General features: G+C 37.1%; 1 protein-coding gene across 2 annotated transcripts in view; it reads right to left on the bottom strand.

Annotated features, from left to right (window-relative positions):
* Window positions 1-2,192: 2,192 nt before the first annotated feature.
* The window catches only part of MAPK12 (mitogen-activated protein kinase 12), a 31,006-nt gene continuing 20,038 nt past the window's right edge, over window positions 2,193-13,160 (bottom strand). Inside the window, exons 6-12 of one of the 2 annotated variants that reach the window (XM_030960287.1) lie at window positions 11,461-11,508; window positions 8,407-8,521; window positions 7,708-7,779; window positions 7,033-7,112; window positions 6,212-6,290; window positions 4,478-4,651; window positions 2,193-3,695 (exon numbers count right to left, since the gene is read on the bottom strand). In XM_030960287.1, coding sequence (XP_030816147.1) covers window positions 3,625-3,695; window positions 4,478-4,651; window positions 6,212-6,290; window positions 7,033-7,112; window positions 7,708-7,779; window positions 8,407-8,521; window positions 11,461-11,508 — 639 coding nt within the window. In that variant the 3' untranslated portion in view covers window positions 2,193-3,624. The remainder of the gene's footprint in view (window positions 3,696-4,477; window positions 4,652-6,211; window positions 6,291-7,032; window positions 7,113-7,707; window positions 7,780-8,406; window positions 8,522-11,460; window positions 11,509-13,160) is intronic. The other variant, XM_030960288.1, reaches the window with a different exon arrangement.

Genomic DNA, 13,160 nt, shown 5'->3' with positions numbered 1-13,160 from the left:
TGGAAGTCCTCCTCCCTTGATCTTTCTCCAACTCAGGCTCTGAATTCTTATGAAGACTTAGGAGGAGATTTTAAATGCTGCTGTGCATTAAACTGCTTCTGGTATTGTTTGGCTTATACAATCAGTTGCCACCAGTGTATACAGGAGATGGGAGAATTAATCAGCAGAGACAGCAGGTGTTTTGAGCCCCTATTATTTTCTGTGGTCCCTGCAGGCACTGTCAAAATACGTGGCTATTTTATACCAAGATCTAGTGAATGATAGCATCTAACAGATGCTTCATTCTTTGAGAACTTTAGCTGTAACAGACCAGAAGCATCTGGTATTCACTTTTGAACAGCAGATCAGAAAGTAGGAAACTCAAAGAATCCCACCCAGCTCATATGCCCAGTAACTCCCAATCAAGAACAAAGTGCATCTTCTGAGCACATTCTGCAGGACACATTAGCATGCACCTCAGTAATATCTTATTTTAAAAAAAAGAAAATAATCAAGAAAGGAAGGTGTGAACCACATCTGGCCCACAATAACACATTATCAAAAACCAACATTTGGTGAGTCTTAAATGCAACAAAGACTAATACTTAAAGGGACAATCTTGCTCTAAAATAGTCAGGGAGAATGTGAGCCCCACACATCATATTGGAACTTTGTTAACTCAAACTATCTTGTCCAACTCAAAGATATATACGCTTGATGACCATCAGTCTGACTTTGGCTTTTAAAATACAAAGGCTGAGAAATACAACTGCATTTAAGAACCAAAATCCTGTCCTTCAGAACAAAGCAGAGATGTCCGGTAAAATCCAAGAAGCTGTTAAGAAATAATTTGGCGGCAGTAGTACAGTCAGATCAGCTCTGTGGCAACTCTGGATTCAGAAAATTGGAGAAAGATTAGCATCTGTGGTCTGACTAGCTTCCAAAAGAAACTGTATCAGCAGCTATTATTACATGAAATGTACCTACAATACTAGTTTCATACAGATCCCTTTACCGAAAATAATATTTTCAGTATTGATTATACATCTGGGAATTCATATGAGGAAAATAAGACCATTATTGTGTAAAAAACAAACTCACAACCTTTATTTGTCACAACACATTTCATGTACATGCAGAATGTATTTACATTTCTCTTTTAAGGCAAACAGAAATTGGGTTCTTATACCTGAGTTGCTTAGCACCAGTAGGAATAGCAAATTAAAACTTAGGAACTGTTGTCTCTCCCTTTGGAGTAGCAGCTGCTTCTGCTGCAAAGTATTTCTGCTTTCACCTCACAGTTCTTTTAATGATATCTACTGCCACTTGGAGCCATTTCTGCAGAATTCAATCTCTACACAGAAACTTCTTGACCAACTTGATGTTGGCTTTGCCATTTGCTGATGGCACTGCAGTACTTCTGTTTTTGCTGACATATGCATCAAGGTCTTCAGTTACTTTAAGAGTTCTGTATTTCTCCACTACCAAGAAAAGCTAGCACTATCTTTTTATGTCTTTCTCATGTGTGCTGGCTGCTTCTCCAATGCTATGTAAAAATTAAGAGAGGGAAAAGTTCACCTCAGCAGGTGGAGGATTTTAGGGCTTGAATTTGTGGAAATGCCCACTGAAGCGTTAGCCTTTAGGGAAGAAAATGTAAAGGAGTTTTTCAATTAAAAAAATGCTCCCTCCTAGTCTGATTAACATTTGAGCCATCTGCATTATCTCCAGACTTTAGGCATTTGCTAGAATTTAGGATGTTGAAATCCATTTAAAATACAGAGGCAGCATTTTCAAGTAAGTATTTGACATTTTTCATTTCCCATTGACTCAGTCTATCAACACCACTAATTCCAAGAGGCACTTTTCTCCCAATACTTTTAAGAAGACCAAAGAACATGATCCTAAGAGACAACATCTATCCTGTAAAAAATAAAAGTTTCTATTTAACACAGAAGTGTAGACCAAGCAGAAAGTCCATAGTGCAAAATGGAGTATGACTCTTAAGTATGCCTTCCTCTGTGAGAAACCTGTAGTCTGAAAAAATATTTTGATTCAATATACATTCTCTGCTTTTTTTTTCATTAATTCCTGAAACTGTCATTTTTAATGACTTGTCAAATACATGAATTTAAGGTTTCTGTTACTATTTAGTCTCTCTAGGTGTCCACCTTAGCTAATCAACTCTCATCACAAACAATTTTTAAACAAATGCTAGTATTTACAGATGTGTTTAATTCAAACATTCATTGAAAGAAACAGAGTAACTGTGCCTTTATTAAACTTATGGTTTATATTGGATATTAAAGCAAAAAAAAACCCCAAGTAATTTCTTCTTTTTCCCAGTTACTACCTGCTAGGATCAAATGTCTTCTTTCACATTCATTTCACCCAGTAGTAACACACCACAGTGTATTACATTGGGAATAACCCACATCCAAACAGTCAACTGTAAAGATACTACTTTTAAGAAAGACAAGCAATTTCACACAGAAATTCTTCCCAAAGGTTTGCCAGTTCTTTTTCCCACCTTTCAGAGACCCTTACAAACAAAGCACCCAGGAAAATACAGTAACAGGACAATGAGAGGAACTCAGGAAGCATCTAACCAATCTATCCCATCAGGAAGCTGACTCCTTTTGCTCAAGTACCTCTCCACAAAAGGTCTGAATGTTTTCCCAAGCAAGATGAGTTGAGATCAGTAAAAAATCAGTATTATTCTTCGCCTGGTAACAGCTTTGTACGCTGCAAAAAAACCACCAGGTTGCTGCAGGTATTCCCGATGAAGAGGAAGTCTATCATTTTGGTCCTCATTTCATTTCCTATAAAGTGACCCAAATGCAGCTTTATTTTTAAAATCAGCACTGCTGATTGTCTGAGATAACTTCAATACTAAGATGTTGGAGAGCTTACAAAAATTTTAGAAAATCTGAAGAATTTCTCCCTGTAAATCCTTGATCCCTAGTCTACTATACAAAGAAAATGCACTGTATTTAGGGAAAAATATTATACAGTGATTATATATCCAGTGACTGTTCACCTAGCAAGTTTATGAAATCTTGTCCTGCTATGCTGGCCACTTTGAAAAAAATCTAGGACAACAACACTTCTGAGGTTCTCTTCCATTTATACAGGACAGAGGATGCAGGCACTCACTCACTCTGCTACCCACTGCAGTCCCTGAGGTAACAGGAGACGATTAGCCTTCCCAGGCATCTCAGCAAAGTCAAATATTCCACAGGAAGTCACATGAATACTTCTTGCATTTAAGACGGTTCAGTGGCCTTGGAGAGCGGTCACAGCACATCAGACATACTGTGTTCTCAGCTTGCCTGGGGTGGTAACTTGCACTCTTCAGATCTCTGAGTTAAAGAATTAATCCTGCTCTTTTGAGGATGGCACCAGGTTATTGCAGTCTGAGTCCTTTTGCGCAGAAGGAAGAAGTTTGTAGGCAGAAATAAGTTTCTGGATATTTTTGAAATGCTATGCCCAAAGGCACCAACTTCCACATGCAGACTAAAGGACATTGTTACAGTGCAGATGAAACAGATTACATAGAGCTTATTTATAAGGAGTTTTATACACCTGAAATGCCACAAACATTTACAACTTTTCTGCCTTCCTCAGAGTTCTGAAAATACTGAGCCATTACACTGCTGTCTCCTTTGAGTCCAATGTCTGTGGTGGCTTGAAGTTCAGTATCTCTTTATATGTAATGCCTGCAAAACAACAGAATAGACATAGCATTGCTGTGGTCTAATCAGAAAAGGAGCTGCACAAACATGAATGAGCAAGGTGCAACTCCAGCATGGCTGGGCTCTGATCTAGCTCAGGAAGAGAGAGACCTCTTCAGGCAAAAAGAGAGGAAGAGTACGAAACGTAAGGGAATCAAGGATGACTTTTTCATCATTTCAGATTTAAAAAAGTAGCCCAGTACTGAAATGGTACAGGTGCTTTCAAAGGGATGTGAGCACTGACTTTTGAGTACAGTGGGCAATATCCTCAGGAAGAGCTACTGAGCACATTAGATTTAAAAGTTAGGTCCTGACTTAAAAGCCAAACTACAAACCTTTGACCTTAGATGAAAACAAGATTAGACTTAAATCTCTGGTGACATAGATATGTTTTTTCTCCCTCAGAGACTCTAAGGCCAGCAACCACTGCAGTCCTGTAGAAGTAACAGTCAAACAATCTCTTCACCTGCTCTATCCACTGAAAGGCAAGTTACAGAAATGGTTTATTTTCTATGTTCCAGTACATGGGAGGACAGAAACACTACGGAAATGGAGGACAGTTAGGAAGCAGAGAAGGAACCTTTAGAGATCCTTCCACAAGAACTTGGTAAGAGGAACACTGGCTTATCAGTAGTGTTTCTCTTAATGCTGTCTATTTACCCTGTTCGATCAAAAGCAGAGGAGTTAATTTGTAAGGGGGATTATTTTTATTTCTGCATGGCCTTTCAATCTGGTTAATTCTGAAAACATCACAAAATTAAACTCACGCTTCCACTCATCTAGTGGAAGATCCATGTTATCAAACGTGTCGTCGTATTTCTCAGCTTCAATTTCTTCCTCAGGATCGTGAATTGGTTCAAAGTAAGGATGCACCAAAGCCTCAGCTGCTGTGACTCGCTTCTCTGCATCCAGCACCAGCATCTTCTCCAAAAGGTTTACAGCTATTGCACAGAAAACCAACAGTGCATCAAACCACACACCTGATTCCACTTGTACACAGTAATACTGCCCTGGAGGTATTTCAAATAAATACATGGAGTAACAACAGAATCATTGCATGTCCATTTATAGCCAGTGGGGCCTCCTTGCATGACTGTGGTGAGCAAGCTGGGATGTGTACAAAGCCTGATGCAATGCAGAGGTGCTCCCTTGCTTCTGTGTGCAATACAGAAAACATCTCAGCTAATGACTTCTCAGCTTCTGGCTCCAGGACCACTGTGCCTGGGGCTTTCCCAGGTGTCTTTAACCACTGCCACTCATTGTGGTTCTAAGGTACATCACGCCCTGACAGCAGCTGAATGAACAGGCGAACGGGGAGCGAGAACTGTGCTCTGTGTCACCACATCCAGACCACGTACACTCTGAAGGTCACTAAGACATGTCAGTTGTCCATACTCAGAATCTCAGAGCTAACTCTATCTGCTATGTGGTTTAGATGTCAGCCAAAACAATCCATTAAAATTCTACATGTTCCCCTCCTCTGGATTCTGGATTCAGTCCATTGCTAGACTGTCAAAGTGGACTAGTGTGAACAGGTATGATGAATGATTCATTTATTTTCTGTTTTTCTATCCTGAAAGGATGTTCTTGGGAGCAGCTGAAAGGAAGCAGAGGCAGTGTGGGAAGCGATGCTTCACCCCAAGAAGTGTGGGACAGGATGCTTCAACTTCTGCTTGCCATGTTGCATATTTTCTTTAAACTATTCCAGACCTGAAGCAGCCAGATGGCCACAGAAATGACAGAAGATATCCTAAGAACTAAATGGAAATGTGTAGCTTGCTGTAGCTACCCATCAGCTAACCATGCAGTAAGGGTAAGAGCTGTTTATTACTCAGATTTGTCCAAACTGTATCTGAACCTAAAATTTTAACTTAAATTGAGAAAATTCAATTATCCTAATTAATATTTTAATAAAACTGGCTTGTTAGTGTTTAGATCATTGGGGAATTGATAATGCTTAAGGAGAGTCATTTCAGAGCTCTGCCTGCCTCAGGTCATGTCACAGTTATGCACAGTTGGTAGGCTCTTCTGGCTGTTAACATCTATGGAATCCAAGCCATTGTTTCTCAGGAATGCACAGATGTTTCTCAGGATGTATTAATTCTATTACTAAAATGTCAGCTTTCCATTTGCTTGTATTTCAACTTCAGATCAGATTGGGCTTTCAGAATTGTAGTTCAAATACAGTACAGAGAAAATTTTATTACATGTACTTGATATGCTAGGGCTCTTGAGAAAACTGCTCAAGTAAAACCAATAAGCAGGTACTGGATTGAAACCCAAAACACAACATACTAATTTTTTTTATGCTTCTAAAAAACAACTGATTCCTGGCAGGGTTTAAACTTCAGTTTCCACAATCAAAATGATGAATTATGGCAAGGAAGAGACAGAATAGCCCAAGAACCACCACATCCCCTTTCACATGACTGAATTATAATGCACCTGCCTCCAATGCAAACACAAGAACAAACTGCGCACATACACACAAACAGCCTTACCCAAAGGATTCGCATACTTCAAGATGGATGCAAAATCTTTCTTCTGGACTTTCGGGAGGCTTTTGATATAATTTTTTGCCTTAAAAGAAACATGGATATTAAATTAGATCTTTGCCACCTTTGTAATGAGACAACATTAACTACACACTTAATACCTTTCTAACAATATTTTGACAGCACGTTGTACAAATGCATTTTTTCTGATGATATTCACCTTCTTCCTAAATGGAATCTTTTTTAACCACTTTAAAACCATGATTTAGAAATTATGATGCGAAGCTTTAATTATTAGTGCTCCATATTTAGTATATTTATTCAAATAAATATGTATGAATTACTTGAAAGAATGTCACCGTGAGTTTACAGCAATCTCTAGAAGTTAACCTTATACAGTAATTCCTTTACATTTAAACTGAACAGTTACACTAATGAATAAATTTTGGTTCTTTATAGGAAGGGCCTCAGGATTCTAGAAGGACATTGACATAGGACAGGAAAGAGACATTTGCAAAAAACTGGGTTTTCTGAATATCTCTGTGCCTTTAGTACCTTTACAATAAAAGTTGCCATGTATCACCTCCACTGTTTATATGGTACACACTGGAATCCTGAAATATTTAAATAATGTTATGATAATTTTCTGTCATTCCACCCTCATTTCCAGTAGCTATTGTGGGTGCACAAATCATGTCAAGGCAGAGAAGGACCATCAGGGGCCATATCAGTAGTCAATATGTATTACGTCAGCCTGCCTAAGAATTGAGCATGGCTTAAAGGAAAATTAAGACATGGAAAACCAACTGACAAATCAGAATACTCACATCTTGACTGTGCAATTTTTGAACAAAATCTTGCGTTGGTGTACCTGTTATTTTCATTATTTCTGTGAGTTGGTCCAGATCTGAATGCCAGAAATAAGGAACAAATTCTTTCACTATTAGGAAAGTAAGCATCCTGCAAAAGTAATGCATTTCTTTGCTGTTGGAGAATAATGTAAAAATTTTAATTCAATGACTGAACAGAAGATTTATAAAAGATGAAAGTTCTCAATTTCTCTTAGAAAAGGCAAAGAAAATATCCTATAATTTGGGAACACATAATCGAATCATCTGCAAAATTTTCCAATATCATCAGGCTTGTTCTGTATTGTTTGGATAAAAATCACTCCAAAAATATTTAGAGTATCTAAGCAATCAACACATGTTTTGCATGCACTAGGGAAAGAAACCTTTTCTATTATCACAGAGCCTTCTACCTGATGATTTGGGATGTGATTCAAAGATCACCTCTACTGAAAAAAAATCAGTAATACAAGTTTTAATTAGCAGGTGTGCAAAAGTGGTACAGATATAAAATAATGATTTAATGAGAAAGCTGCAAGCCATTTTACTATTAATTTCAATTTATACTCATCTGTTTTTGAACAGACTTACTGTATCACATAACAACCTCTCCTAATTTTCTTACATCAGTATCATAAATTCACTGAAGGATACGATCATTTCCCTTGAACAGAGGTCTCCCTGTTATCATCTCAGCCATTATACAGCCCACAGACCAGATGTCAACTGAAAAAAACACCAAGAGGCACATTAACCTGTCTGTTTAAATGTGCATAAAGTTTAATTTAAAACATATTTTAAATAAGTATAAAAATTACCTTTATAGCCTGTTATAAAATAAATGTGTGCCTTGCCAAGTATGATGAACAGCACAGGTAAAACTACCAGACTTTCTAATGAGCAAACTGGAGATAATCTCATAATATGCAGAATGAGTTTCCCAATAACAGGCATACAAATTAAATTTTTGGTACTTTCAAAAACTTCCATGGTGTTATTTGAATTCCCTCCATTTGTCATTTCTCCCTGTCTGTTCAAATTAAACTCAGCACACCTTTATAGGAACACAAGAAGAGAGACCAGACTGTCATGTCTGTATAATTTAAATAATTAAATAAATTTTTTTCTAATAACCATGGCACTTTCTGTTACTCTCAGAAAACATATATAAAAAGTTCCCAAACTCACCACCACATGATTATCTGCAATTTATCTACAAGGAAATGTTGCATAATTATATGGTCATTTCCACCTCCAATTTCTTGTTCATTTCAGAAACAAAGCCTTGTGTATATCTCACCTGATCCAGTGAATGCTTTAGCTCTGTTAAGATACCTTTGAAGAGACACTGACCTGTCTGAGTATAATGCATCCAGTTAAGAATGACCTCTGGGGCTCTGTACCATCTTGTAACCACATAGCCGGTCATCTCACTGTCTGTATGCCTTGCCAGTCCAAAATCCAGGATCTGTAGTGGGAGCACAAAGCACATTCAGATCAGATAGCTTGCTATCTAGTTCATACAGTTGTTTACAACTGTAAGAAAAAAACAAAACTGGAGCAATCTGCAGAGATAAGTTTAATTTTGGATCTTTTTCTCATTGAAGTGTCTTGTTCTCATTTTAAAAATCAAGACAGAGGTAGCAGAGAGATCTGAATAACTTTTTTTCAAGTTACATACTTCTATGGCACCATGAAAAGCTGTAAGACCAGTAAAGAAAATAATGAATTATTCACTTATTAATTAAAGAGATATTGGACACATTTAATGCAAAATATTCCCTGACCACAGAATCACCATTGTATCAAGTTACAGCTAAAAGAACAGCACCCATTTTAGATAGTGTCCACTGCTCTCATATCCCAGGTGGCACAGTTATTCCAGAGTGTGTTCCAACAATATTCTGAAGAAAGAAGGTATTGTTATTTCTACTATATGAATAACTCATACAAGGGAAGACTTCCTCTAGGTCACACTGAAAAATGGCAACAAGAGTAGGGAATTACCATCACTTAGTCCCATCAAGTCTTCTCCAACCTCCAGCATCAACTACAGAAAAACCTTTTGAAACAAATGCAAGAACAGTGCAATTTTTTTTAAGCGCTATGCAGCTTATTTCTAAGATTCTTAGATATTTCTGTCTAGATATAGCAATGTGTACCATAGCCAAGATTAAAAATAAATGTTATGGCCTTCTGTCAACTTCTACAAAATCTGCCTTAAGAAAGCCCACCTGTATGGACCATCAAAAGAGGCTGAAAACAGCAAGAAAATTCCATTCCTGGAACAACAATCAGCTTGTATTTATCAGAAAGTTCATGCTTCTAACAAGAACAGGGAGGCATGGGTAAGTCAAGCTGTACTGAAGATAAATCAGGGTGACACACAGGTAACTAAACATGAAGCTTTGCATGAGCGGCCACAGTTTGCCATGTGAATTACACCGCACATGTTTATTGATAGGGCAGGGATTTTAATAGGGACACCTGAGCATTCCTATGCCAAGAGTAATGTTTTTGTAATGCTCTCTGCAATTAAGCATTCTAAAATATTTCAGGATAGTTTCATCATTCCCTGGCACTAACAGAAAAAGGAAAACTATATTTTCAATTACAAATCAAGACTACAAAATGTTATGGCTTATCTTTATTGCCATACTGGAAATATAATTTCCATGTTTTCCTCATAACTGCTGATTACCAATCAATTTAAAAACAGGAACAGAATGCAAAAGGAGACATTTTTTATTCATACCAATTAAATGCACTTGATTGTGGCTGATTCTTTGGGTACTGAAGATTTACTGGGTGCAAAATTTTTGTTTATATAATTTTTGTATAAACCTTTATATATGGCTTTTATTGTACATATTCAGCACATGTATTTTCCCAGTACGACATCAGGGAGGGTGGAAGAAAAAGAAAAGGTAACAGGTCAAATCCAGATGTGGTACAGTTTATTCTGTCACAGTCTTTTAGGCATTTATCTACCAAGGCATGTGACATGTAGAGTTGGAAACAGCTAAAATATAATTTGGTTTTGTAGACTTGTAGAAGTAGAAAACGACAGCAAGAATTTTTGTGTATTATCCTTTAACTTCATGATTTATTTTCATTTACATTTCATTAAGCTCCGGAACAAGTGTATCCAATTTTTCTATAACATGGTACCATTTCAACAACTATCTTCATATAAAACTTTTATTCTCACACTCCAACTTTTCAGCTTGAACTTCCACAGCAATTTTCAGAGCATGTTTGAAAATCCTTCTTATAAGTTGTGAATTATGAAACAATGACCCAATTTCCTTCAGCTCCTTAAGGATAGGTCTCCTTTGACTCAGCAAACTTAATTTTCCTAATTTTTTTAATTAACTAACAAAAATAACTTGTAGCTTTGAGACTACAGAAAGGACAGTGATTTCCTCTCATACACCCTCCACTGTCACTTTTCTGATACCTATGTAGGAGTTGAGAGCATCAGATGAGGGGAAAATGAGCATCAGAAAGCTCATTGTGAAAAACCTGGTAACTAATTAATTACCCATTCAAGGAATTGTTCCAACTTGCTTACAGTCTCATCATCACTGGAGCTGATACAAGGGAAGCTGCCAAGTGCACAGACATGGGGGAAAATGGCTGCACTATTCCTGACAAAGTGATCCTATGCCTGTATAAACTGACTCAGAGAGTGTGCAGAAAAAGATTTGCTAAATGAGTAGATGCAGATCAGGAGACACTTGGCCTGCATCTCAAAATATAATTGTACAGCTGGGGGTGTGGGGGACCACATCCATATACAACTGTTTTTTCTAGACTGTCTTATTTTCCCATCAGTGTGGGATCCATTCACAATTTGTCCACCTCCAAGCCAGGAAAAGCCAATGGCTTTTTGTGTTTGATATGAAAACACTGAAATTATAGAACCCTGGAACATTTGAGTCAGTCTCCAAAAACCAAAATTTGTATTACAGCGGCTACATGCAAGTATATAGTTTGCATGTTGCAGGCTAAAAACCACTTTTGTAGTGCTCTGCATCACATTTTATTTTATTCCATTAAGGGTGTCCTTCACAACCTCTGATCTTCTGTATCTCCCAGCTTGTAGAGTTGGACTTTTTCTATTTATTTAAAGCTCAAATTCTCACATAACTGAATCACTTCCATCAACTCTTATGTCCCTTTTAGGGACAAAACCTTGGCCATAAGATCTGATGTGTCCTTACACACCAGGACACAAAAGTCCCCATTCAAATTCCCTGTTGTTCTGTGAGGATGTACAGGCCAATTGTGATTCAAGAGCAAAAAGCCCAACACTGAAACCAGCCAGCATGTCCACAGCTGCTGCACCTGCTGTATGCTGTCTTCTAACACGTCTGACTGGTTTTTCAAATAAACATGCCTTACCTTCAATTCACAGTCTTCATTTACTGCCAAGTTTCCAGGCTTTAGATCCTGCAACCAGATTTTAAATAAATGTTTTGAGGTTTGTTTTTTTTTTTAATTTTACAGCAAGACAATAAAGTACTCTTTTTTGCTATCTTTCCTTCTTTCTTTCTGGTTTTACCATTTTTAAGCAACCATTTTGAACAGCAACAGGTAAAACGATGTCATAACACAAATAACACAAACAAGGATGCAAACTTGCACATTTGGCTTTTTTCCAGTATATTTCCCCTCCAAGAAAAATCAATTTTTTTCCTGCTGTAAGTCAGGAAAATACTTGCCAGTGAAGGAATTCACTAATTTTTCTATGAGAGGGATTTGGACATAAATTTGTTGCACTTAATATTAAGACCACAGGACTAACAATTCACATATATAGTTCTGGACTGTACATGTTGCATATTAAAATATGCATTATAAAAGTTCCTTACCCTGATAGACTTAGAAGGAGTAATGAAAGAATCAAACAAGATCGTACATAAAACCCTATGCTCTCTTCTGTGGAAAAATCAATTTCCTAACAAAGTCAACACAACTGCAACATGAAAGAAGTATTCCCTTAAGTCTCTTAAGCCACCTTAGAGACTTCTAATGATCTTCCACAGTTGTAAAGTTTAGCAAAGGGAAGACTACTGGCAAGGACTAAGATGATATTGCAACATCAGTTACTCAGACATACATTATTAGATATACATTTCCCTTCAGCTTTTTCAAACCTTTGTTTGATACACTGTAGCACAAGATCTTTAGAAGTATCTCCTCTCTGAACTTTTTAACAGGGGTCCACCTGTTTTATATAAAGATCTTTTAAGATAAGAAGGGCTTTGCAGAGAAATAATTTAGTGCAAAAAAACCATAATGAAACCAAGAAGCTCAAGGGTCATCAAGAGAGACCTTAGAAGAAAACGAAGCAACTGTAAGTGTAGACTATGATCCCAGCAGTTGCAAAAATAAAAATATAAATATCTTACATTATTTTGTCAGTTTGCATAGTTTCCATGTCCAGCTTAAAGCTACTATAAAATGTGCACTGTCTGTGGTGCTCCTGACACTTTATTAAAAATGGACAATTTCTACTGCTCTAATGCAGTTCTGGGGGAAGATATGCTGCTTGGTACCATAAAGGCATCATTCAGAACTCCTTCTTCACAGTGCAGAAGTGATTTTAAGTGGACTTTATACAGAGAAGGGATTCAAAAAGAAAGAAATGCTTAATTCCTCTCAGAAAAAAACTGAGGTTCTTAAATCTCTGTAATTTTGGATAATTTTTTTCAGTTTCTAAGGATCCCCCAAAACTCTGAACACTAATAACAAATTTAAAGAAAACCTAAACATTGTTTTTAAAAGTTTACTGTTCATTAAAATAAACAAACAAAAAAAACCCCAGCTCTTATCTATTTCAATTTAGACACTATTTGCTCTTGTGGAGACTTACAACTCAACTTCAAAAAGTAATCTAGGAACCCCAAATCTAAGCTGTATTCAGTGCAACTTGAGTGCCAGCTTACACTGACATAGCCATGCCACCTTTTGTTCCCACTGAAGAAGAAATCAAAGGCACTAACAAACTGAGAAAACCTATAAACAGAATTTCAGGCCTACTTATAAGCATGCTTATATACAAACATCATCCACATTATCAAAATATAAACATCTTTCAT

Source organism: Camarhynchus parvulus, chromosome 1A (genome assembly GCF_901933205.1).
Source record: "Camarhynchus parvulus chromosome 1A, STF_HiC, whole genome shotgun sequence".
NCBI lineage: Eukaryota > Metazoa > Chordata > Aves > Passeriformes > Thraupidae > Camarhynchus > Camarhynchus parvulus.
Note: the sequence above shows the minus strand (reverse complement) of the source record. Positions and strands in the feature narration are given on the sequence as shown.